We start from the raw sequence: 27357 nt of genomic DNA on the forward strand, positions 1-27357 counted from the left end.
CCACAACATCAACAAAATATTCTGGAGCTGGGATGGGACTCAGTGGTTGAGGGCTTGCCCAGCATGAGCAAGGCCTTGGATTCTATCCCCATCAGGAATGTCTCTCTCCCTCTTTCCAGCACTGAAATTACAGATGTACATGAGCACATCTGACTTCAAGGAGGCTGGGGGTCTAAACACAGGTCCTTGTGCTTGTGCAGTGAGCAATTTACCAACTGAGCTGTTTTTCCAGCCCTTAAAGCATAACCTCAACTAGCAGACAAAAGGAATCATGGGAAGTGCCAACCCGGAATCCTGCTGTTAAGGCCCAGGGGGTTGTGACAACTTTCTGGTTGTTGGTTATAGTTTCAAAACACTTGTGTGACAATCTCTCCCTCTCTCCCACTCCAACCCACAACCAAAATTTCCTGATAGATGCATCTGCATTGGAAATGGGGTATGCACAAATAAAATTAAAAAAAAAAAAAAAACCAAACCGAGTCAATTGGCAGGTTTCTAGCTGAGATCTTTATTTCCATTTTATGTACAGCAAAGGTGCCACTGAGAAGCCACAGCAGCCAGACAGAACATAACTGGATTCTCTCTCCACAGTTAGCAGCTTAAGATCTAGCAACTACAGTGTTAACGTTCACACGTTCACAAGTATTGTCTCTTTACTCTTCGATTCGTGCACGTGAGTCTTAGTCTTACACACTTGTATAAAACACACTTACAGTCTAGTAGTCAGTCCCTTCTGAGGGTATCGCCTAGCATACACAACACACAGAAATGTTTAACTTGTGGAGCCACATTCAAAGTCCCAGTTTGATTGGGGGTGCTGTGGGAACCATCATTTTCCTGTGCTGGCTTGTCTACGACAGCATTTGGTTTTGTTTGAAATGTGTATTGTCCAAGGCTTCAAGGCTAGAACACTGGAACTTACTCAGAATCCAGGATCTGAGTACCTTAGAACACAAAATCAGAAACAAAACCAAACACAGTGAAGACCACACTAAAGCATGCTCACAGTCAAGACACGGCTGGTGAGGAAGGCTTTACCCTACTGTTCTGGTGACAAATGTTTTATGCCAATTGGGATGGGGCTAAAGAAACACTGTCAGCGATGGACCCAACTGTACCTCTTAAGGAGTAGAAAGCCTTCAATGCTGGGACATACTGATTATACAAAGGACCTGAAACTGGAGCAGGCAGCCATCAACAGTGCAGAGTGACGGCCAATTCTACAACCACAAGTCACCCAGGCCAACGCAGGCAGCCTCACTCACCTGGGCTAGGCACCAACATGGACAAGGGAATCAAGAAATGCTTCACTTTAGTGGGATTTAAATTTTTTATTTTTAAGGAAAAGAAGCATTAAATTATGGGCAAGCTTCTCTCAGATCAAGGCTATAGAAGGGCCATGAATAGAAAAGAGATTCTGAGGACAGCCAGAAACTCAAAGGCAACAGGGATGGGCAGCAAAAAGTACAGGTAGGCAGGATAACGGATGTGTTACAAACAGCACTGAGTGCAGACAACTGTGGGCCTGGTGAGCAAGCAGGAGTAAGATAGCAAGAGGCCGTGACAGGGCCTGTCCTGAACTGAAGGACCTTCCCAAGACAGTGCTAGAGGAAGGAGGAGAATCAGTGCAGGTCTGCCTGTCTCTTTGAAGCTCCAGACTCTTCTTTCAACAGAAACTGCCTTTAGGCATTAGAAACAACTTCAGCTTATGGATCACAGTGGCATTTTGGGGGGCGAGGGGAGGGTTCTTGTGGAATGGTTAGAGAAGCCAGTGGGCTGCCACTGGATTGTCTCTCCCACAGCCCCATGGGGTTCTCTTCTATAACAGAGCAACTAAATTATAGCAGCAAATGCTAGCCCAGCAAGGTCATAGTGTTCTGTGGCACTCTTGCCTGAAGCTGCTTTAGTATCTTCAGGCAAAGTTAACCTTTTAAACAGGCTTGGGGACCATTTGTTTTGGCATGGATATGCATTGGTTTTAATTAGTTTTTTTCTTTTGGTCCTTGCTCTAGGTGCTCATTATGAGGTGAACAAGCATCCGGGGATGGAGTGAAGACTGGGTACCTGAGTTAAAATATCAACGTGAGAAGGCCAGCTGGCCAAAGCAAAAGGAGGCTGGAGCTGCTATGTAAACCATTCTTTCCAACAGACAGGGCAATACTACCCTAGTTCTGAAAGAAGGTCCTGGTATGGGGAGATAGGCAAAACATACTTCTTTGTCTAGGGCATAGTACATGACCCCATTGCATCATGTGGGCACACAGAAAGAGGCCACTGGAAATGGCGTTTGTGACCTCCAATGATATGAGATTAATCAGGCTCTGAAGTTTGCTCTGAAGGTTTGATTCAGGCTCCACCTGAGTGATGGAACTGGCTATAGGATGAGGTCCAAGCTCGGCTTATCTTCTAGAGTGTCTCTAAACAGCCACTGAGCAGTTAGATTGCTGTAAGTCAGTCTGGGTTAGTCGGAAGCTTGCAAAAGTGTGCACCTACAACTTGGGTCCTTGTAACCTGACATTTCCTTTTCTGCTTTTTGGGAGAATCATCTTCAGTGGATCCTCTCAGGCAGACAGAATAAAGCTTTGAAGTTAATGATGCTGAGGCCAAAATGCAGACAAGAAGACTCCGTATCACTTTGGTTTCGGCAGTTAGGGGGTGTTAAACAATAAATTAAGCAAACACAGGGAGTTATTTACGACTCTCATAACAAACATAGTAGCCTTTTTTCCTAAAGAGAATCCCAGCCCAAGGTCACAGGGTGAACATTTACTTGGGGGGAAAAAAATCCAGTCCTACCACGCTAGTCTGTATAGTCTTGTCCCCTTACCCTGTAAACCCCTCACCATTCTAACCAAGCCAAGCCGGGGAGACGGTGCTGTGTGGGTGATGAAGACCAGAGAGCCGGGGCAGCCCCAGGGTGGCAGAGGGCAGCACTGGCAGCAGTCTCCAACTCAACTGTCTCACGACACCAGGGAGCAGCACACTGAAATATTCACACGGCTTCGTTTGAAAACATCACTGCTTTATTTCAGAGGAGAAAATAAAAGACCCTCCCAACCCAGGCCCTCCACCCTCCCCAAAAGAAAACCCGACCAACCAACCAACCAACCAACCAACCAAAAAAACCCCAATAATAATAATAACAATAATAAAAAATTCTATTAGAAATTATAAGGAAGCACTGAGAGTTTGAGTATTACATTCTTCAAGTATGTTGTTCGGATTTTTTATTTTAAGTTGGTAACTATACACACACATATATAAAAAACAACCAAACCTTAAAAGTGCGGCCAAGGGATTTTGCTTAAAAGTTAGGATTACGGGCTACTTCACAACACTGGCAGGACTGTGCAGTCATCCGATGGGCTTGACGCTCTTGCTTCCAATCCCGGCAGTTACGAAAGGAGGGGGTTCAGAAGTGATCATACTTCAGGGTTAGCGTGAGAAAGCTAGGGAGATGCCTGTGTTCTTCCACGGCAGAGAAAATCCACCCTGAATCTAAAATTCCAACTTGGAATGTGGTGGGACTTCACAGTAGAGTTAGTCTGGATGAGGAGAGGAGCCCAGGCAGGGTGGGTGTTGGGCCTGGTCAGGTTTTTGCATCTGTTTAGTGGGTTTAGTGCAGTTCTCCAAGCTTCAATGCAGAATGCCCTTCAGTGTGTTGCAGATTGTTTATGTTAAAGGACTGTTTCATATTTGCATCCCAAGGAAAATCATGCTACATAAAAATGATCCAAGATTTTTTCCCAAAAAACTTCTTGGATAAAATCTAAAAAATACTATTGCAATTGCGTCTCTTGAAGAAAAAAACATTATTCTAAATGTAAACAGATTCACTCAACTCTCTTGTAGAAAACTTCAGAGTGGGTAATGCCGCTGTCTAGCTCTCTTGGCATGCACTCGCCAGACGGTGAGGAGCACTGCTTTTCTGTGCCAGCATCATCTGGGGGGTGAGAAGAGCCGGTCCACGTAGCTGAAGAGGGCATCCCAGTGCTTCCAGAGAAAGGCAATGAAAGCCACGAGGAATAAAGTGCTGAACGTCCTGTTGCGTGTCTTCATGAGGGGGACCACACAGTTGGCTACTGTGGACACAAACACCAAGAGGACTGCCATGACAGCAAGGAGGATGTTGATGAGTTTGCCCAGAAGGTTTCGGGCAGTGGCATTCTCCAGCCCTTCCAGTTGCACCACCTGCTGCTGTTGCTGCTGCAGTTCCATCTTGGAAATGCGGGTTTGACAGGCCTCCAGAGCTTCCTGTGGGCCAAACAGGGGATGATTAGGCTTCCACTCTCAGAAGTACAGCTGGACATGCCCTGGGAGCCAGGTGCACCCTGAGCCATGATGAGGATTTCCGATAGCTACAAGCCCTGGGTATGAAAAGCACCTGTAGGTGGCATTATTCCTAGTCCATCTAAGGTACTCCAAGGAGAGCAACTGTGGGGAGCAGGGAACATACTTGGGATTTATTTTGCCTAGAATTTATTTACTTACTCAATTTATTTATTTGTTTAATTTATTTAAGATATGAGTCTCCTGTATCTCAGACTGGCCTCATACTCGCTATACAGCTGAGATGACCTTCAACTTCTGATTCTTTTGCCTCCATCTCCTTAATGCTGAGATCATAGGCATGTGCCATCATTCCTGAGTGGCCAAGAACATTTTAATGAGAAGACTTCAATTATATAATTGAGTTTTATTCCTTTAGAAATGATGAGTCTAAGGTACACAAGGTACACAAGACACACCCATGTGTCTGACTTGAAACACAGACTCTCAGTATTCTCAGTTCTAGTCCCCACTGCTGTGGTAGCACTGTCACACTGCTGCTGTGGGAGCACTGTCACACTGCTGTGTTAACCTGTTACCTAAATTTAACTGTACATGTGGATTTGCCTAGCATGGGGCTATTACAGGCATTTCCTATCATAACATGCATAGTATTCTACTCAAATTCATCCATAACTTATTGTTATTCCCTTTTTCTTTTTTCTGCTCAATAGTGGGTCTTGATCACACCATGTTCAAAATACATGGATCCACTGTATTCTTGTATGTATAGATATACACATGGACACAGGTGCATTTTCATGTGAAGGTCATAAAACAATTGTGGGTGTTGGTCCCTGGGTACCTTCCACCATGTTTCTGACAGGGCCTCTCTCAATAGCTACAACTTTGTCACACAGAATAGACAAGCTAACTGGTAAGCTACAAGGATTTGCCTGTCTCATCTTGCCATTGCTGGGATTTCAAGTGCATGACACTATGACTGGCTTTAAATAATGATGATGATGATGATGATGATGATGATAACAACAACAACAACAACAACATTTTTAGCATGCGTGTGTTTGTATATTCGTGGGTGTGCCATGGCACAAGTGTAGAGTTTAGAAGACAAATCTGAGGATTAGTTCTTGCCTTCTACTTTTACCAGATTTTGGGGGTTGAACTCAGTTGTTGGGCTTACATGGTAAGCACACTTTATATCCTGTGTCTTCTAGCTGGCTCCCCATGTCTGACTTTTTAGGACAGTTCTGGGAATTCGAACTTATGAATCAAATACTTTGCCAACTGAGCCATCTCCCCAGCTCTAGCTTATTCTTTGTAGCTACTATACAACACTTCGTGGTATGGGTATGTCACACTTTACCAGTTAAGTCCCTCTGAAGGATTTTTTTTCTGACTTTTTCCCACTCTAACAATGATATAGTGTGCTTCACTAACACATTACCTTTTGTTTTTAGGTAAAAAACAATCCATAATTGGAGAAAGGAAACTGTGACCCTGCTGGAAGGAGGGTACACTTCCTTTTCAGGTCAATCTCTGAGATGGAGAGATACTATGATCACACTCTACAGAGGGCATTAAAGTGACCTGTTCTCCCCAAGGCCTAATGTAAATTGCATCCTACCACTCAGGGAACCAAACCTTCTCTTCTAGCAAGAAAGGACAGACATCCTCCCAGACAACTAGTGGTTGGAACCATGGAATTTTTCTAGCCTTGACTTCAAAGGCTTCTGGTTTCCTAGGATGCAAGGTAAGGAAGGTCCAGGTAGCTTCAGGCTGAAGCTAGCTCAAGAATGGAAAAATGGATGCTACTCACTCTAGAATTAACTTGGGATGAAAAAAAATGTAAATAGCATTCAAGAACATAAAAAAGATGCCAGCTGGGCAGTCAGGACAGTACCTTGATTCCTATTGGTGGGTGTTCTACAAGTTCCTCTTTTCCACACTAAGTTTCTTTCAAGGTGCCTCATAAAACCCACCATGACCATAGAAAACATCTCAATAGAAAACAGAGAAACCCCAATGTTTCACTTCTCCCCATGGAGAAGTGAAATCAACTGAGTGTTTACCTTCAACTTCACTGCTAGGGTTTCTCACAAACCTACAAACAATGGAGAATTCTCACAAGCCATGTAATGTGCTACCTATTGAGAGTAGGGACAAAAGCTCTTTACATAGAAGCAGAAGATAGGCAAGATGGCCAGAGGCACCATATGAACAGCTCCAGGGCAGCCCAATGATGAGATATTGTAGTTTTTCTCAGAGACTGCTCTGTCCCTAAGACATTTACCAGTATCTAGAGTTATACTTCCCCAAATGGCATGGACTTGACTGGGTCAAGGCAGGTGTGCCGTAACTGATAGGAGCTTTTCTTGACTCTTCAGACTCCTGTCTTTGCCTGTTTTCTTCCTTTCTTGTTTCTTACTTATTATTGTTCACACTAACCTGGATATCCCGGGCCCGTTCATATGACTGATAGGCAATTTTCTCTTCCATGCTGGCCAACTCCTGCTTTAAGTTCAGGATCTCATTCTGGTGGAGCTCTGTTAGGTCATTCAGTTGCTCTTCTAGTCGTTCACATCTAAGAAAGAAAGAAAGAAAGAAAGAAAGAAAGAAAGAAAGAGAGAGAGAGAGAGAGAGAGAGAGACAGAGAGAGAGAGAGAGACAGAAAGAAAGGTAGGTAGGTTGGAGTTTTAAACATTCTGCATCCTCCCTGATATAATCCCCAAATTCCTTCTACAAAAGAAAACAGCTCAGAGCTTGAGCAAGCCCAGGCTACTGTGTGCCAGCAGTTGTAGCTTTCAGTCTCCAGAAAGGCAGCTGTCACAAAGATATCCTATAGCATCATGACTTTCCAGTTTTCTCCATAGCTCTGGTTAGCTCTATATCTGTGATGCTGAAGCAGTTCTTATTCTGCTCTGAGTGTGGCAGAAGCAGAAACTCATTAAGGAAATCTCATTGAAAGAGAACCAGTGAACAAATAGAAATGGACCTTCTCACTATTAGCAGTAACGTCGTATTTCAACACTAGATAACTTACTCACCCAGATGATTGTGATTTGGAGCCCCAGAAAGCCAGAGCCAATGGGGTCCATCATCCTCATGGCCAAGCAGTGCTTGGGACATTTGTCAATACATTTATTGAGAATCTGCTGCATACTAGGCATACTCAAAGAACTGGGACACTGTGGTAAGCAAGAGAAAGCATCTGCCTTTCGTTCATTCTACAGGGAAAGGGGAAACAGAAAAATATCAATAGGATTTCATGTAGCCAAGATTGGCAGGGAGATATGGTAATGTCTAGTGGAGGGTCAGGAAAGACTTCTTTTTTTGTTTTGTTTTGGTTTTTCGAGACAGGGTTTCTCTGTGTAGCCCTGGCTGTCCTGGAACTCACTCTGTAGACCAGGCTGGCCTCGAACTCAGAAATCCGCCTGCCTCTGCCTCCCAAGTGCTGGGATTAAAGGCGTGCACCACCACTGCCCGGCAGGAAAGACTTCTTAACTGTGTTCAAGAATGAGAGATAAAGCCTGAATGATAGAAACAGAAGCTTGGAAGGTGAGGAGGTTGAAGATGTGCAAGAAAGGACCTTACTCAGAAGGAAAAGAAGTAAAACTTGTTAAGACAGGAATGAGGTTGGTATCTTAGTGTGGTGGTTTGAATATACTTGGCCCAGGGAGTGGTACTATTTAAAGGTGTGGCCTTATTGGAGGAAGTGTGCCACTGTGGGGGTGGGCAATGAGACCTTCCTCCTAACCACATAGGAGCCAGTATTCTCCTGTCTGCCTTCAGATGAAGATGTAGAACTCTCAGCTCCTCTTGCACCATGTCTGTCTGGATGCTGCCATGCCCCCACCTTGATGATAATGTACTGAACATCTGAACCTGTAAGTCAGCCCCAATTAAATGTTGTCTTTATAAGGGCTGTCTTAGTCATGGTGTCTCTTCACAGCAACAGAAACCCGAAGACAGAAGTTGGTACCAGGGACTGGAGTATTGCTGTGATAGGCCTGACCATGCTTTTGTTTGGAAGAATGTGGATTCTGGGATTCCGGATTTGGAAAGCAGTGGAATGCTTTAAGTGGGGCTTAATAAGTAATTCTAGTAGGAATATGGAAGACTTTGGTGCTGAGAGTGATTTGAACTGTCCAGACCTGGGCCAAGAGGTTTCAGTGTGTGGCCTAGAGATTATTTTTGTGATATTTTGGTGAAGAATGTGATTGCTTTTTGCCCTTATCTGATGAGTCTACCTGAGTCTAAGGTAAAGAGATTTATATTAATTGCATTGACAAAGGGAGTCTCAAAAAAAGTCCAACAGAGACTTTGTTTTCTGGTTTAGTCTCATGAAGAGCACTTTGATTAAGCATAGTAAGCTTAAAAAGAAAAAAAAATACAAAATGTATGATTCAAGTAATAATAAAGGTGCACCAGGAAGAAAAATGGGGCTGAATCCTGTGTTCAAGGAGATAAAGAGAATAAGCGAGCTGTGATCACCAAGCTAAGCTTATTTGTTTGTGTTTGCAGTTGAACAAGGAATAGTTTGGACTTTTAATCTGGAATGAACTACAATCCAGAAATGGAGGGGCACACGTGTGATCCAGATCTTGAGGATGGAAGACAAAGCCTTTTGATCCAGATCTTAAGAAACAGTGACAATGAAAAGTTTAGGCCCAGGCATGGTGGTATACACTTTTAATCCCAGAATTCAGGAGACAGAGCTATGCAGATCTCTGAGTTCAAGGTCAATCTACAAAGCAAGTTCCAGGACAGCCAAAATCAGGCAGTGAAGGCCTTAGAAAACAGAAAGCTAGTGATAATGTAATAGAACAAGAGGGCTATGTTCCAGCTCCAGCATGTGGCTCTGGCTTTAGAGTCAAAAATAAAAGGAACTACTGGGACAACTGATGCTGGTTAGCTGGAGCTAAGAAATTAGCAGTGACTAAGAAGAGATCAGCATCACTGAGGTGAAATCTTCTGGGAAGTGTTTTCTGAGAGCACAAAGAAGCTGTGTTCTAGAGATAGCCAAGGTTGTATCTTGTGCTGCAGCTGGACTTGGTAATGTGTAAGAATCACCCAGGTGGTACTGGTTTTGAAGGTATGAAGAGGTCATGGAGAGCAGCTGAGGCTTGGCACTGTGAGAGGCAAGGGAAGGCCATTGGTGAAGGTGCAGCATCAGTTGCAGTTGACAGCCCAGGACTGAAGGGGTCATAAGAAAAAGTTTGGTTTGGCATCATGAAGACAGCCTATGAGAGGCTACTAGTTGAAACCTAGTTGCAGTGGAAGACCCCAGTGTACTGGAGATGCCAGTACTATAGGATGATCACCAAGAACAGCAGCAGCAGTGTGGTGGAGTCAACCAGAGCCCACAGTGCTACAGAGAGCAGAACTGGAGAAGTGACACCAGCCCTTTAGAGGACCTTTGGAGGAGTCCAGATCATGTGTGGATCCCAGACATTCCAACAAGAAGCTGTAACACTGAAGCTGTCTTGGAGACCCCAAGATGTTTGAGATGCTAGAACCATGGGATATCTGCTGAGGAAAGCTGCTAACAGGGAGTGGAACTAGCCTAGGAGAAAGAAGTTTGTTGCAGTCAACAAAGATGAAAAGGGAGTTGGAGATTTGAAGATATAAGACATGGAGATGCAGAGTTTGGAGTTTGCCCAGCTGGTTTTCTATCTTGCTTTGGCGATTATAGGTTAGAGATTGCACAAATCTCAGAAGAAACTTTGAACTTTGGACTTTTAACATTGATGAGACTGCTATAGACTATGGGGACTTTGGAAGTTGGACTAAATATATTTTCTATTATGCTACAGGTAGGTATAACCCCCCGAGACTCATGTGTTTAAAACCAGCCTATGGGAGCCAGGGAATGGAATGTGGTAGTTTGAATATACTTGGGCCAGGGAGTGGCACTATTTGGAATCCTGGCCCTGTTGGAGTATGTGTGGCTTTGTTGAAGGAGGTGTGTCACTGTGGGGGTGGGCTTTCAGATCTCATATATGCTCAAGCTAGGCCAGATGTGGCATTCACTTCTATTGTCTGCAGATTCGAATGTAGAACTCTCAGCTCCTCCTTTAGTATGATGTCTGCCTGCATGCCACCATGCTTCCCACGATGACAATGATGGACTTAACCTGCAAGCCTATAAGCCAGCCCTAATTAAATGTTTTCCTTTATAAGAGTCGCTTTGGTCATGATGTCTCTTCACAGCAATAAAACCCTAAGTGTCTTAGTTTGGGTTTCCATTGCTGTAAAGAGACACCATGACCAAGACAGCCCTTATAAAGACAACATTTAATTGAGGCTGGCTTACAGGTTTAAAGGTTCAGTCTGTTATCATCAAGGCAGGGGCACGGCAGCATCCAGGCAGGCATGGTGCAGGAGGAGCTGAGAGTTCTACATCTTCATCTGAAGGCAGACAGGAGGATACTGGCTCCTATGTGATTCGAAGGAAAGTCTCGTTGCCCATTCCCATAGTGACACTCTTTCTCCAACAAGGCCACACCTTTAAATAGCACCACTCCTTACCATTCAAGTATTCAAACACAAGAGTCTATCCAGTTTATCTGGGCATTCCTATTCAAACTATCATATTTGGCATATGTAAGGGCTGGAGTCTGCCTGAGAAGCTACAAAATGAGAATAGAGAATGTTCCTGGGCCCAGCAGTGGTGGCGCACGCCTTTAATCCCAACACTTGGGAGGCAGAGGCAGGTGGATTTCTAAGTTTGAGGCCAGCCTGGTCTACAGAGTGAGTCCAGGACAGCCAGGACTACACAGAGAAACCCTGTCTCTAAAACAAACAAACAAATAAACAAACAAACAAACAAAAAAAAAGAGAATGTTCCTGGGAGAAAGGCTAGTTTTATCCATCTTATTTTCTCTAGTGCACACAAATATAAGTATGCACACACATATTTATTTTACATAAAGGTTTAAGGGTGATCACCAGAGATTCTAGGTAGAATAAAATGTACAGAATAACTGGACAACTGGATTCTGGATAGCTGGTGAAGGGGCATAGAAGACAATGTGTAAGGAAATGAGTTGTTTGGTTGTGGTGAAGAGGATGATTAGTCAGGCAGTGTGGAGTCCTAGGGACCAAAAGTCTTTAAGGAGAATGTTCGTTGAAAACTACATATTAAAAATATTGAGACATGGGGTAATTGGACAGGGTTCATGCCTACAGGGAATACATAACCACATGTGAAACTCAGGGGACTTCTACTAAAAAATGAAAGTAAAGCTGGAAGCAGAATATGGTGCATTCTCTAGAATAGCAGGTGCTAAAGCTGCTGCTGAGGTAGACAAATTATAAGTTTGAGGCTAGTCTAAAAACCAACCAACAAATGTGCCACAGTATCTTAAATATTTAGAACTCCTCCTTTCCTTTTGTGCCTGCCTGCTTGCTTTTTCTTTTTCCTTTTCTTGCCTTTCCTTCTTTCCTTCCTTCCTTTCTCCATCCTTCTACCTTCTCTTCTTTCTTCTTTTGGTCATACAGGGGAAGGAGGCTACCACTCTGCATGCCAGGCAAGGCCTCTATTACTGAGCTACAGCTACAACCTTATTCTTATTTCCAATCACACCTATGGCATACAAAGTTTTGTCTTTCTAGCCCAGGATGGGCTTGAATTTGTGATTCTCTTGCCTACGAATTCTAGGATTAGTGGTATCTATCACCATGTGTGGCTGAGTCTATCCACTTTTAAGGAATACAAAAATTTTCTCTAAGGTAATTTTATGTTGCAGCATCTGTGTTTTCCTGTGTCTCTGCATCTTTGCTTGTGTGTATGTTAGTGTGTATCTGTCTGTATGTATGCAAGGAGTCCATGAGCACACATGTGTGAAAGCCAGAGGAAGATATTGGGTGTTACATTCTATTCCTCTCTGCTTTATTCCCTTAAGATGGAGTTTCTCACTGAACTTGAAGCTCATTAATCAGCTAGACAGCTAGCCAATGAGCCTCTGGGATTCTTTTGTCTCTGTTTCTAGTAGGTCATAGACACATATGCAGCTAAAGTTGCCTTTTAATTTTTAATTTTTTTTCTTGAGACAGGGTCTTACTATATAGTCCTTTTTGGTCTGGAACTTACAGAGTACCTGAGTGCTGGGATTAAAGGCATGTGCCCCCATACCTGGTCTCATCTCTGTCTTTTTCACTTGAGTGTTGAGGATCCAAACTCAGTTCCTCAAGCTTGCACAGTGAATATTCTTAGCCATAGACATCACTGTATCCTCTAATGCTATCCCTTTTAATTATCATATAATAATTATATCCTATTTACTTCTATTCCTTAAGAATTAACATTAATTTAAGCAGTCATAGTCTGATCATTTTTATTATGTTATTAAAACCTAATTTAGGCCTCTTTTACCCTCAACAGAACCTCTGCTGTGCTTTCTACCTTCATGCTGTTATAGAACAGCGCCTGCTATGCTTGTGGAACTCTGCCTTTTCTTCTCATCTCCTCAGGGATTCTGGAACAGGGGTCAGCTATGGAAGTGATCTGCTAAAACTTAAATTCATGAGATATTGTAAAAGGTTTTACAAATGTACTATATTTTTAAACTATTTTTTTGGGGGGGGGTGGCATGGGGTGTGTGCTAGCACCTAGAGCCTTACACATATTAGGTTAACACTCTATTAAATAGTCTACCTTTTTGAGTGTATAGCTTTCTTCATTGTCTTTGTTTACCAAAAGGGTGTTGAAACTTAAAATAGTATTCTTTTTTAAAAAAAAGATTTATTTACTTATTTGAGTACACTGTATCTATCTTCAGACACACCAGAAGAGGGCATCAGATCCCATTACAGATTGTTGTGAGACACCATGTGGTTGCTGGGATTTGAACTCAGGATTTCTGGAAGAGCAGTCAGTGCTCTTAACTGCTGAGCCATTTCTCCAGCCCCTTAAAATGGTATTAACTCCTGGTCTTGCAGGGGTAAAGCTCAGTGGTAATGTGTATTTAGTGAGCTCTGGGTCCAACACAACACCAAAAACCAGAGTAATTCTTGGGCTATGGTCAGTAACTGGAGCTGGGACGGGAACAGAGTGGTGGTGTCTAGTAGGGTGCATGGGGATAGGCCTGCATTACAACTTCTTGAACCTCAGCCTATACACATACTTTCTGCTGTTTATATTCTCCTGGGCACTGGGTGTAGTGAATCATGACTTTAATCCCAGCACTTGGGAGTTAGAAGTAGTAGATCACTCTGAGGTCAAGGCCAGCTTGGTCTGCATAGTAGGTTTCAGGACAACCAGAGTTACAAAGAGAGACCTGTCTTGGAAAAACAAAACAAAACAAAACAAAACAAAACAAAACACCAAAGGTCACTAGGAAGTTTTATTGAGAATTAAATGTGGTTCATGTGCTTGAAGAGCAGACTGGAAACAGCAGACAGCTACTGCTTCCTCAGACCCTACTGTGCAAACCCATCAGGCCTCCTGGAAGGTGGGAGGTATTATCTTCTCTTAGGAAGAAACAGTTAAAATTCAGAGACCTCAGAGCTACCTGCTTAAAGCCACAAAGTGAAGGAGGAAAGATGTGAATCCAGGTTTGACTTTAAAAACCTACATTTTAAAACTCTATACTGTCATGCCATTTTGAAACTAGATAAGAAGTCAACATCTACAAGCTTCTTTAAAAAGTAAAAAATCTGAGTCAGCTTGACAGTGGTTCAAGTCACACAGTCACAGTGAGGGCTGGAAGTAGCTCTGTTGACAAGATGGCTTAAAGCTTGACCAGAAGAGGGCTGAGGAAGAGCATAGACAGATTCAGACTGGAAAGATAAAGCCAAGTATTAGCAAAAATCCCCAAATGGAAGAACCATTCTGTTCCATTAGTGTCCTTGCCAGAGCTGCTGCTCCAGTCCATGGGTCAGTCAACAGGGTCTAGCAAGAGAGAGAGAGAGAGGGGATGGAGGGGCAAGAAACTCGAGGAATGGAGACAAGACAGAGTGTCTGATCAAGTCTCCTTTATTGAAAGGAAATCCTGGGTATTTATAGGCTTTACCACATGCCTTGCAGCCATGGACAAGCAGGGGAACACAGCTGAAGGCACTTTGCCATGCGCCTTGCAGCTGGGGGCACTAAACAGCAAAACAAGATATGTGAGAAAAACAAGATATTTATCAGAGTGTGCTCAGCTTTTGTGGGCTGTTGTAGAACAAGTCTCTTGTCAGGGTATATGGCTCAAGATGGCTGTAAAGATGATATCGGCTTTCTGCTAAGAGTCAGCTCCCAACACATTAGTGAGAACTTTAAAAAGTTATTTAACAAAGAATTCCCATAAGGCCTATAACACCACTCCAGGTACATGTATCAGAGAAACAAAACTTCTTTGTACATATGACATGAACGGGGATGGGCTTATAGCACCATGTGACAGTGTCCTAGACATTCCCAGATTCTGTATCCTAAAGTGCTTGGAACTTGCTGTTCAGTTTAGTGTTTCCCACTGTACTTGATGCTCACAGAATATCAGGATATAAAAAAGATATGTAAAGGGGCTGTGCTTTTCCACTACCTGTACCTCATTCCTAAGCCATGACTTTTGCCTTCATCCCCCAATGAGGCTACTACAAACTGTTCATTTGGGAAAGAAAGAACTCATGATCTTTTCTTCTTTTTTTCTACCTAACATTCTAAATACATAGGCCATATATAGAGGTGCACAAGTGTAGTCCCAGCACTTGGGATGCTGAGGCAAGAAGACCGAGTTCAAGGCCATTCTGGTTATACACAGCAAGTTTCAAGCCAGCCTGGGATATACAGTGAAATTGTTACACTTTTCAAAAACAAAACAAATGAAAATAAAACATCACAAAGGGGCTGGCACTGTAGCACAGCTGGTACAGCAGGCCTTACCTAGAATGCATGAAACCTTTGGGACCCATCTATACCACTCCACTTAAAAAAAAAAAGTGTGGTGTGTGTGTGTGTGTGTGTGTGTGTGTGTGTGTGTGTAGGGGACTACTTATCCAGTGATAGATAGGGGACATGGAAACAACATGCAGGGTTCAACAGAAGGGTTCAAGGTATCCTCAGTTACCAGCCTGGGCTGCTTGAGATTTTGTCTCCATAGACAAATGAAAAACCAAATCATTAAACACAAAATCTCCCAAATTATGAACTATGTTATCCTATAAAGGCAGTTGCAAGATTTGGAGCATTCTCTGGAAGGAGCCTGTGATTTCTTATTTGGCCTGATGGCATCTCCTTGGCTCCAGTGTCCACTCCTCGGGCAAAATCAACAGCAGAGAAAGCATCTTGCCTTTATATCAAGTGTGGTGTTATGCCTGAAATCCAAACACACAGAAGGCTGGGAAAGGAGGATAGAAAGTTTAAGGCTAGCTTGGGTTACATCATTTAAGGACAAGCAGAATTGCATAGGGAGACTGTCTCTAAAACAAAAACAAAGGCATTTTATTTTTTACCAACACTATCTGGTGAGAGATACTATAATTTATTTTTGTTTGTTTTGAAACATTGTCTCAAGCCCCCCCCCAGCCCCCTATGTAGTAGAGAATGATCCTGAACTTCAGATATATCCTCCTCAGTGTTGGGTTTGCTGGTATATCAGAGCTCACCCAGTCTATGTGGTACTGGGCTGGGAACCCATGGCATCAATGGGTAAGCAAGCATTCTATCTAGGAAGCTATATCCCCAGCCCCAGAAATTTTTTTTAATTAATTATTTTTTAATTACTCACCATGTACTAGCTGATGAGTCTGTTTATTCCAGGTTTTGGAATTAAATCCAATCTTACAACTTAGTCTGAGAGACCCTGTCACCTGCTTTGCTGTAAACAAGAAATCGACCTACTTCAAAGCAAAATCATGTCAATAAGCAGACAGCTGGTAAAACTCTGGGAGAGGCAGTCCAAGCTACAAGACTACACAGGCTTCAATACTCTATTTTGTGATCTTAGTCATGCCTAAAAATCCCTAGGAGGGGTGGTTCAAAAAGACTTCTGTGGAGGTAAATAACTCATAAATAAATACTGATCTTGGAAGTAAGTGGTTTTGGTCTCTGGACTGAGCAACATAGCATCTTCCTTGATAAAAGATAAATCAAGGATTCTTCTGGGTTAAATTCCTGATGAAAAAGAAACTAGGCAAATGCCCAGGCTGGGAACTTAAATCTAAAGCATGACTCTTTTTTGGGTAGGGCTCAAAAATCTGGAGCCACTTGGTGAGCCTGTGGGGCTTCTTTGGTTAGACAACAGGTCAGTAGAGCAGATGTCTGATAAGGCTTGTGGAGCAAGTTCTGACACATACAGGCAGACAACTTTGGAAGCAGACTCCTGAACCATTTCCCAAATGCATTTGGGACACACAGGTAGACTCTGCTAAGGCTTGACCAGAATGGAGAGACATAGCTGAGTAGGGAATATGACATGTAGGAATGTGAACAACTGTAGCCTGTGCTGGGGAAATGGATACTTTGGTATATGCCTTATGACCGTGCTGAAGTACATGAGGAGGCTAGGCAACAGTCAACTACTCACTCTGTAACCCTAGCACTTGCACAACTGAAGCAGGAAAACTGAAAATTTTAGCCAGGCTGGTCTACCTAGTGAGATCCTGTCTCAAAAAGGAGAGCAGAGCTGAGTATTAGTCCCTTAAGAATTTAAACAGTTCATTTTCTTAATACAAAAATAAGAGGTGCCCAAAGAACACTGGAAATGAAATCTACATGGGGATTCTGGCAATTTGGAGATCAGGCAATGCCAACTGTGTAACAATTCTGACACCTGGAAAAAAACACAGTCCTTTATTGAACTCCTAGCTTGGTGATGTGTGTGCTTGTGCATGTGTGGTATTGATGGTAACTGATTTTGGAACCTTGAATATGCTAAGCATGAATTTTACCATTTATCTAAACCCCGAACACTGAGTTCCTACTTTAAATCAAGCACCCTACTAAGATGTTTCTATGTACATGATCTCCCCCTTCTTTTTTCCACCTCATTTAATAATGGTTATAACACTTCAAATAAATATAAATATTACCTAGCATAGGCAGAGAAACTGAAGCTCAGATGAATTATATGATCTACTCAAGGCCATATAATTTAGAAGTATCAGAACTGGCAAGCTTGTCCAGGTCTGCTGATTTAATTAATAGGTATTATTAACTTCTTTTCTCCCTCCATACTCCTCCTCTATAACTCTTTAATGACTAAGCTAGGAAGAACACACCTGGGAATCTCTTTGTATAGCAGGCCTTCCCTTTTATAAGAATATCTCTGAGCTAGACCACCCCCACCCCCCACCCCCACCCCCGACACACACACACTTTTTTTTGAGACAGGGTTTCTCTGTATAGCCTTGGCTGTCCTGGAACTCACTCGGTAGACCAGGCTGGTCTCGAACTCAGAAATCCACCTGCCTCTGCCTCCCAAGCGCTGGGATTAAAGGCGTGTGCCACCACCACCTGGCGCGCGCGCGCGCGCGCGCGCGCACACACACACACACACACACACACACACACACACACACACACACACACACAGAGTTTTAAAGCAAAAGGCTAACCTGATTTCAATAATCTTGGCTTCTATTTCAAAGCTATTGTTTAAGAACAGCCCAGAACTCTAGAGATGATCAATTTTCAGCTGATTAACAGTTGAAAGGGGTCTAAATCAACTACATTTGAATATCTCCAATGACAGTAAAACCATGCTTAAACAACCACTGACATTGTTATACTGAAATACTGATCACACTGTGAACCCTGAGACTGTGTTATTTACTTGAAAAACCTGTTTCTAGTTGTGTTGTGGCTCAGCCATAGCACTCACCTTTATACCTCAGGCCGGAATACCGACACGCCCTTTGTACACACCTCTAATCCCAAATAATGAAGGTAAAGTTAGTTTGTAGAAGGAAGCACCCATGTTTGAAAGTGATACCTAATTGAGCAGCAGACAAAGTGACAAATCAGAGAAAGATTTGACAGGATGCGCTGAACTTTCATGAGAAGTAAGAGAGTCAAGGTAAGAGGTAACAGTGCAGAAGAGAAAGAGAAGGGAGAGTTTTACAGACTGAAGAGAGAACAAGCTAGACACAGGTGAAGACAGAATGAGCCAGAGAATGAGAAAGAGCCAGAAGATTAGAACAGATTGTTAGTTAGTATGAGGCCAAGCAGAGCAATTTAGCGAGAGAGAGAGAGAGAGAGAGAGAGAGAGAGAGAGAGAGAGAGAGAGAGATTGATTGAATCAGTCAGTTTGGAGAGGAGTTGGAGCCAGAACAGCTGAGCGAACCTGGAGCTTGAAAGGGTGACCTTATTCAGTAGCAAGTTTCAGAGGCTGAAAACATTCAAAGCCTAGATGAGATTGTACAGAGGCTAAAAGAGTCGAGGGCTAGGCCTATGTTAGCTGACTGAGGTAGTAAACCTCAGAGATGACAATTACATCAGGTGAGTAAAAGTTACATAACATAATTAGGTGAGCCTGGCCTGACTGGGTCAGCCAAGTTACTCAGTGTTCTATGCATGTGATACTACTTCTTCCTCTAACTTTGCTCTTGTGACTCAGTGTGGTATAGAATATCTTTGGACTTAATGCCAGTATTCTCAGAAGCTGGTTCCAAAGCATAGTAATCTCCTCAAAATAGAAGCTTTTCAATTTGCACCACTGCTCATGAACACTCCTGCCTACTCTACAACACTGCTCACACCAGCAGCAAACATAGCCAGGAGTTTTACAGGAGAGCTTTCTATTCTTCATGCTGTCAGTGCATTTGCTATAGCTGAGTCTACTTTTCACCAGTCTGTTAACCAATATACCCACTCTGGGAACAAGCCTACTGGCAACTAAACGCATGTGAAGTCATTTCCTGAGTGACATGGTGAAACTGCTTGTTTCTTCTGGCCTCAGTGTATGCATGTGTCATTAGGTTCAACCACATACAGAAGCTTCTTCTCTGAGTAGTGCTTTGAACCCAGGAGCCACTAGCAACCTATACTAACACTGTAGAGAGATGACAAAGGGACCTGGACAAGAAAATATGAAGTTCACAGGGGTCCCATCACTTAAAACTTTATTAAACCTTGTTCCTTTCTCCTCAAAACATGGATCTTACTCGTAATTGGAAGCCCTATGTAGGGGTTGGAGACATGGCTCAGTGGTTAAGAGCAGCATTGACTGCTCTTCCAAAGGACCAGAGTTCAATTCCCAACACCCACATGGCACATCACAACTGTCTGTAACTCCAGTTCCAGAAGAGCTGACTCCCTCACACACAAAACAGACAGACATGCAAGCAAAACACCAATTCACATGAAAAATAACTAAAAGTCTAGTGCAAAGCTCAAAGACTCACATGTATTTCCTTTCAAAATGTGAAGTAGAACCCAGATGTAGCCTTTGCTATCATGGCTGCCCAGCCTGTCAGGCATGAGTGTGTGGATGAGACAGAGGCACCAGAATATCTCATTATTGGCAGTGTTAAGCAAACTATCTCCAGTTCACTGGGAGAGAACACAGTGAAATCATGGAAGCAAGTGGCACTGATGAGAATGGCTCTGGAAGGGAAAATGGCTGCAGGGTTTCAAGGAGATTTTACTACCTACACTGTTGTATTAGCTTTTAGAAATTTCACAGAAGTCTATAATATACTCAAAATAGTGACTCAACTTTTAATAAACATATACATACTCTAACCTGGGAAAAGCCCGCTAGCACATCCAGAGCAGTTATTAGTGCTTCTCAAAATTACAACGGTCATTCAATCACATAGATACCAGGAATGAGATTGAAAAACAACTTGTGTTGTTATAGAACACTAGATTTGAAGAGAGATAAAGTCCTGGCTTTGCTGTTGACCTTCAGCAAATTAAACACACACACACACACACACACACACACACACACACACACACACACACACACACACACACACAGAGGCCTAGTGAGGTGGTACATGACTTTAATCCCAGCACTTGAGAGGCAGAGGCAGGTAGATCTATGAGATTGAGCCAGCCCAGTATACAGAGCGAGTTTAAGGACAGCCAGAGCTACATAAAGAACTCTGTTTTGAAAAACCAGACAGCCAACACACCAAACAAAAAACCTTTCCACATTGGCTCTCAATTTTGTTGACTGTAAAATGGGATAACAGCCCACCTGCAAGTTGCTGGGCTACTGAATATGCATCACAACAGTTCTGAAAGTGGTAGTTTTATCAACTCTACCACCACTACTACTACTACTACCACCACCACCACCACCACCACATAATCACCACCACATAATCACCACCACCACCACCACCACCACCACCACCTAATCACCACTACCACATAATCACCACCACCACCACCACCACATAATCACCACCACCACCACCACCACCACCACCACCACCACCACCACCACCACCACCACCACATAATCACCACCACCACCACCACATAATCACCACCACCACCACATAATCACCACTACCACCACCACCACATAATCACCACCACCACATAATCACCACCACATAATCACCACCACCACCACATAATCACCATCACCACCACCACCACATAATCACCACCACCACATAATCACCACCACCACCACCACCACCACCACCACCACCTAATCATCATCCAAGCTACAGCACTGTCTGGTTGCTGAGTTGCTCGGGTGCTGGTAGGATAAAGCACAAAAACACAAAAGACAATGTACAAGCCATGTCCAAGTTCATTAATTCTTGGTCATATAGATCACCCATCACCTGTACTTTCTTCCTAGAAAATCCAAGCTTACAACAAAGTAGAAATAAAAATATGGGCTGAGGTGTAGCTTAATGGTAGAGTACTTATCTAGCTATCAGCATTTTCTGTGGAGATGTATAACCACATAAGCCCTGCTAGCCCAGAGCACTCCTGGCTGGAATACTTCTGTTATCAGCTATTACCACTCAGCTAGGTTATTTTGCCAAGTGCTACTAGAGAACTTCTCCAAAAATGCTTAAACTGTGAAAAGTTTTGGTGTCTAAAACAGGTTTTCATTCATGAGAAGAGTGTCACTTCTGTGAAACTGTTAAAAGACTAACAATGTTAGACAAATGTATTTGCTGTATGGTGACATACAATGAAGGTCAATCTTTTTACTATTGTTTTTAGGCAAGTGTCAGTGTGTGTGTGTGTGTGTGTGTGTGTGTGTGTGTGTGTGTGTGTATGTGTGTGTGTGTGTGTGTAAATATATAAATGGAGTCACATATTGTGGCTTGTTCAAATGGAGCCTTCAAGATTTTGCTATAAGGAAGAATCACTGTGAGGCTGAGAGGAGGGCAGAGTGAGACTACACATCCAACAGGGTTTAGGTTTCTTTACTCTCTATTCCTTGAAACCTGGCTACTCCAGAGACCCCAAAGAACAACAGAGGGAGAGTGTTACTCACGTGTATGAGGGGCCGAGACACATTGTAAAGCACTGGGAGGAGATAAAGACCTGTCTCAGACTTAATCTAATAGATGAGCGAAGGCAGACTTTTCCAGATGTGTTTCCCTGCTCTCCTTTTCTCACAGTGGTCAATATCTAACTTGAAGAAAATATCTCTAAATGTATTTTAAGTCTTAGAGGAATTTAATAACAGGAATGTTAATTAATCTTTTAAATAGTGGACAGGGGTCCTCTGGAGGGTGGGGCTGGGGCTCAGCAGCAGTGGCCACCTGACGTCACTGCAGCACTGCGGGCCAGCACTGGCCTGCAAGCTTCACACACTATTTCATTTCAGTGTTGCAGCAATTTTGTGCAGGGCCTTTGCTACTCTTATGATATAGGCAGGAAGCCCTGACACAGATGTTAATCTGGTTTTCACAGCTAGTAACAGAAGTAGTACTGGAATTTTGGTTTAATATGGTAATAAAGGATCAGTGTCTTAATTTTAATCAGTTCACTTGAACACTATTTTCTCAGGATATTAAATATAGAAAACACTGATAAAAATAGTAATACATACAACTTTTTCCCTTTCCTAAACTTTACTCCCTTTTCACCCTTGTCAAGTCTTTTTCTTTATATATATAAAAAAAAAACAAACAAAAAACACTACATTATATTTAGTGTGTATGTGTGTGGGTACATGTATGCAAAAGTGCTGATGACAACTTACAGGAGCTACACTTAGTCTTGGCAGCTAGTGCTTTTACCTGCTGGGCCACCTTGCCAGTGGGTCTACAGAGTGAGTTCTAGGACAGTGAGGGCTATACAGAGAAACCTTATCTCAAAAAGAAAAAAGAAAAGAAAAAAAAACCAAACACATTTTATTTGTAGTTTTGTGTTATATGTGTGTGCCACATGTTTGTTCACATCAGTCAATGGGAGCCAAAAGATGGCTAACCCCCTGGAGCTGGAGATACAGGTGGTTGTTAGTCACATGATGTGGGTACTGGGAATTGAACTTGAGTTCCCTGAAGAGCAGCAAGTGCTTTTGATCTTGCTTCCACCTGACAGTGCTGGAATTACAGATGCACACTATGACCACTCGAGCCAGCACTCATGTTAGGGAAGCACTCTGCCAGCTGAACCACAGACCCTGCCTCTCAAAGTATCAATGAGAATTGAAGATGGCAAAGTGAGGCAGATCGGACCACTGCTTAGCATTTCTTTTAGCCATCTTAAGCAAGCTTGTTGCTATCTTTAGAGCTAAATGATAAACATGAACAGTTTATTTCAGACACTGAGGTCACCTCATAAAAGTGAAGTTTTAAAACATAACTTTTACTTTTTGACTGCCTCGTTCAAACCCAGATGTCTTAGTAAAGTAGTGGAGATTCCTTCTACTTAGGAACTGGGACAAGACCAAAAGTCTTGTAAGGCTGTATGTGCAGAGATGCAGCTCTCCAGAAGATTTGTTTATTGATCTACATGGTGAGGCGGCCAGTGTTTGGCCCACAAATTTGGATATGAGTGATTACTCTGGGGAGGATATTGTTTCTATACAACAAAGACAGGGCAAGGTTTTGGAGACTCACTAAGAGTGGTCCAACTGGAATCCATGATGCAATGTGAAAGACCAGACTCAGCATAGGAAGGAAGGCCATGGGTAAGGCCCTGGGTTCCATTCTTACAGACCCATTCTGAACTTTGATATAGATTCTGATTGAAAAGCTCTGAGCTCTCTGAACACTTTCTAACTGCAGGAGAAGGACTTAATGCTATGTCTGTCTACTCTCATCTAAATGGGCTAGTTCTTTATAACGTCACAGACATTTGTCTGGATTTATTTCTAATCTAATTTTTCTAAACTAATTGCTCACATAAGTATGTTTAAGGCCAAATACACACAAAGTTCACTACATTTTGGCTGGGTTGTATTTTTATAAAGGTTTACAAAGTTCTCAGGATTAAGATGTTCTGAATCCAATCCAGTACAGTGAAGGCTTCAATTGACTATGGTTCATGATCTCAGTGAACTGAAGAAATACCCCAGAAAGCCTGAGCTTCCTGTTAAAGTCATAAGCTGGGAAGACTGAGAAGTTAAAAAATGTTACTTTTGTGTGTGATTTTAGGAGTTGTTTAACTGCTATGCTGACTGACAAAGAACTTCTGTGGCTGTTACATATAGATCTGAACACTTTAGAGACAGACATCTTTTAAATTCACTTTTTCATATTCAAAGAGAAGGGAACAAATACTTTAGGCTTTAAATTTTGCATAACTTACCTATATCGCTCTTCCTGTAAGGTCTGCATTATTAAGGAGTAGTCCCTCTGATAATGCTCCTTGAGGGTTTCGAAGGATTCCTCCAGTCTGGCCTGGGTTTCCCGGATCTCCTGGATCTCATGCAGTAGTGTATCAAACCCTGAGCTCTGCATGTCTAGGGTGTTCGTTTTGGAGCTGGATGCTCCTACAGCAATGCCCCCAGTGGTACTGTTGGCTCCTACTGAGCCTGAAGTGGCACTAGAACAATCTTCCTCACTACCATATTTTGGACTTGACTGAAAGTTTGAAATCACTCCTAAAGCCTTTCCCCCATCATCCACTTGTCCTTCCTCTAATGAGTCTTTCAGGTTAGGGATATTGTCTGCACTACCAAATTTGTTCCGAATCAGTGAGGCAATCTCTCTGGGTTTGGAGACGACAGCCCCTGCTGCTGAATGGGTAGCCTGGGAGAAGCTGGAAAATCCACCTTTGACACTGTCCACTACACCTTCACTGAAGCCAGTCACCTTTGCACCCACATCCTTCAGACCCTGGTGCATGTCCCTGAAGACATCCTTGGGCTGCCGGGGGATCCCATTCTGTTCCACTTCACGGAGCTTTCGGTGGTAATGCTCAAGTTTCTTTTGCAGCTGGAGAATGGTCTGCGCAGATTTCTGGTTTTTCTTCTCAAACACCTGTTTGATGCGAGCAGCCTGCTGCTTGTCTGCACTGTTGGCAAGCTTCAAGTATTCAGCAACGTTGTCGTCTCGGGCCGTCTGTGCAATCTTGATCTGTTCTGTGAGCTTTAGGATCTTCTGCTGCAGGTGTGCAATGGCAGCTTTTGTGCGCTGAGGATCTGGTATTCCATCCACAGACTCTGTGTGGATGCTGCCATCGGTGCTGGAGGCCACGGCACTGGAAGTCTGGGCGAGGCTGCTTACTTCCAAACGCTCGATCTAACATTTTAAAAGCAAGAGGTGGATATTAGAAGCAGCCTAGAATCAATGTGCTAAAATGTGCTGAAAATATGTTTATGCTGAATTCTCAGCAAGGATGGGTGACCTGCACATCCCCTTGTCCTGTAAAAGCCTTGTTGCCCTCTTAGGTAGTCTGTATACATTATTTCCTTAAATAACAAAGCTTCCTTTGTTGGTTGAGAGCATGAATTAATTCTCATTCTTATGCATACTTGTGCCCAGAAGCAATGTAAGACAGCATGTCAGTTTTTCAATGTAATACTATGAAAACCATTCTGGTGCTTATACACAGTCAATCATCCTGAGCCATACTCACAAATTGGTCACCTAAAAAGGCTAGCAAGAATGGATATGTTGATATGGAGATCTAGGCATCCAATTGTTATCACAGTGTTTGTTTGCGTAAGTCACACCCAGAGTAATGAGATCATTCTCTATTCTTGGAACATTTTGCTGCAGTGGAAGACAGGCAGAGGATACGCTGCTGAATGCTACTGAATTAAAATAACTGTGGTGTTCCCAGAAAGACAGCGGGAATAGATAGGGACAGTGAGAGGTAAGTGATTAAACAAATCAGAGGTTAAGGTCAGATATTTTTGGGCCCAAATTTTGTGTTTTATCCAATAAAAAGCTTGCCTTAGGAAAGGAACTACAAAGCACGCACACTGTTCTTTCATATGGATGAGTGTCACTACAAGGAATGGAACAAAGGACAACTGCTCAGACTTAAAAGCTTAAACTCTTAAATGTCAAAGCAGGTAGCTGAAACTGGAGGGTGTCCCTGTATGTGGCTTATGTTGGTCATTTAGAAAGAAACCAAGGAAGAGTTTATTAACTGCTCTGTAGATTAGTAGCAGAAAGGGTAGTAATATAAAACAGCTATCTTAGGGCAATAAAAAAAAAATGCCTGGTTCAAGGGTCAGGTTGCAACTTAGCCATCTGTAGACTAAGGTCAGACTCTTTTCTTGGTTCTGTTCCATACTCTGTCCTATGACAATGTGCCAGTAAGAACTGTACAGAGGCCAACCCCTACATGTTCATTATCTTACATACCCAGGAAATGCCAATAGTTAATCTGTTGTCTCAAAGTATCCTCTCTCATCTTAGATATACAGAACCTATTTTATCATCTGGACAGGATTTATGCTGACCTCTGAGCTTTTATAAATATATGTAATTCAATCATATTGGCTAGTAATGAAGTACTTGCCTAGTACATGAAGCTCTGGGTGTGATGCCTAATACTGGGGGTCAGGGGAGAACATAAAACCAACAGTATTCTTTTCTTCCTATTTCAATATAACTAAATGTTGAGACTAGCAGATCAGTGGAAGAGCCCTGCCTTCCATTACAAGAACAGCAAGAGACAGAAACCCTTGACAGAGACTAGTACAGTGCCTTTTGCACACTACTTTCCCGGATACTGATTCACCTTTGAGAAGCTCAGTGGTTAGAGACTACAGAAGGGAGAGGCAGCCAGAATCTCAGATGAACAAGGTGTCAAGAGCCACATCAAGAGTTCTGAAAACACCCTGCTCTATAGAAACTGAGCCCAGGTCCACAGCTAGTACTCTAACTGTTGAGTCATCCCTCCAGCCTCCTCACTTTCACCAGTACAGGCAATTTCTTTCTTTTGTTGTTATATATTCATATGTGTGTGTGTGTGTGTGTGTATGTAAAACTAGCTGCCTAAGTTCCTCATTACTGGATTTTCCTTCTGAATGAGATTTAGACCTTTTTTTTTTTTTTAAATTAAATGTTTATCTAAGCTTATGAGTTACAGTCCCTCATCAAGGGAAGCCAAGGCAGAAGCTGAAGCAGAGACTCTGGTGGAATGCTGGTTTTTTTTTTTTTTTTAAAAGAATTATTTATTTATTTTATGTATAGGAAGGAGTACACTGTAGCTATCTTCAGACACATAAGAAAAGGGCATCAGATCCCATTATGGATGGTTGTGAGCCACCATGTGGTTGCTGGGAATAGAACTCAGGATCTTTGGAAGAGCAGTCAGTGTTCTTCACCACTGAGCCATCTCTCCAGCCTAAGATTTAGCATCTTATAACTAAAGTGCATAATACCATTGTTTATCTATATCTAATAATTAAACTTAAAATCTGCCACAGAATATATGGAACAGCAATATGAAGAACCAAGCTTTCCCCATGTTCAAGTTTATGAATCTGTGAAATCAAACTAGCTTTATCAAGGACTAGGGAGAGAGCTCAGTATGGCACCACATACTGTAGACAAGTCTGAGAACCTGACTTCTAGTCCTGGCACCCATATGGTAGAAAGAGAAAACTGATCCCCCAAAGTTGTCTTAATCCCCCCCCCCCACACCTCATGTAACAACAACAACAAAAAAAAAGAAGTTGGTCATACTGGTGAAAGCACTCTTGGAGAAGGCTGGAGAGATGGATCAACAGTTAAGAGCACTAG

At 42.7% G+C, this 27357-nt stretch overlaps 1 protein-coding gene across 12 annotated transcripts in view; it reads right to left on the minus strand.

Moving 5' to 3' along the window:
* Positions 1-484: 484 nt before the first annotated feature.
* Tmcc1 (transmembrane and coiled-coil domain family 1) overlaps positions 485-27357 on the minus strand; it is a 176091-nt gene continuing 149218 nt past the window's right edge. For all 12 annotated transcript variants that reach the window (XM_034511594.2, XM_076940326.1, XM_076940328.1 and 9 more), the window contains 3 exons: positions 23963-24897; positions 6739-6874; positions 485-4254 (listed from right to left, as the gene is read on the minus strand). In XM_034511594.2, the coding sequence (XP_034367485.1) occupies positions 3940-4254; positions 6739-6874; positions 23963-24897 (1386 nt within the window). In that variant the 3' untranslated portion in view covers positions 485-3939. The remainder of the gene's footprint in view (positions 4255-6738; positions 6875-23962; positions 24898-27357) is intronic.

Source organism: Arvicanthis niloticus, chromosome 9 (assembly GCF_011762505.2).
Source record: "Arvicanthis niloticus isolate mArvNil1 chromosome 9, mArvNil1.pat.X, whole genome shotgun sequence".
NCBI lineage: Eukaryota > Metazoa > Chordata > Mammalia > Rodentia > Muridae > Arvicanthis > Arvicanthis niloticus.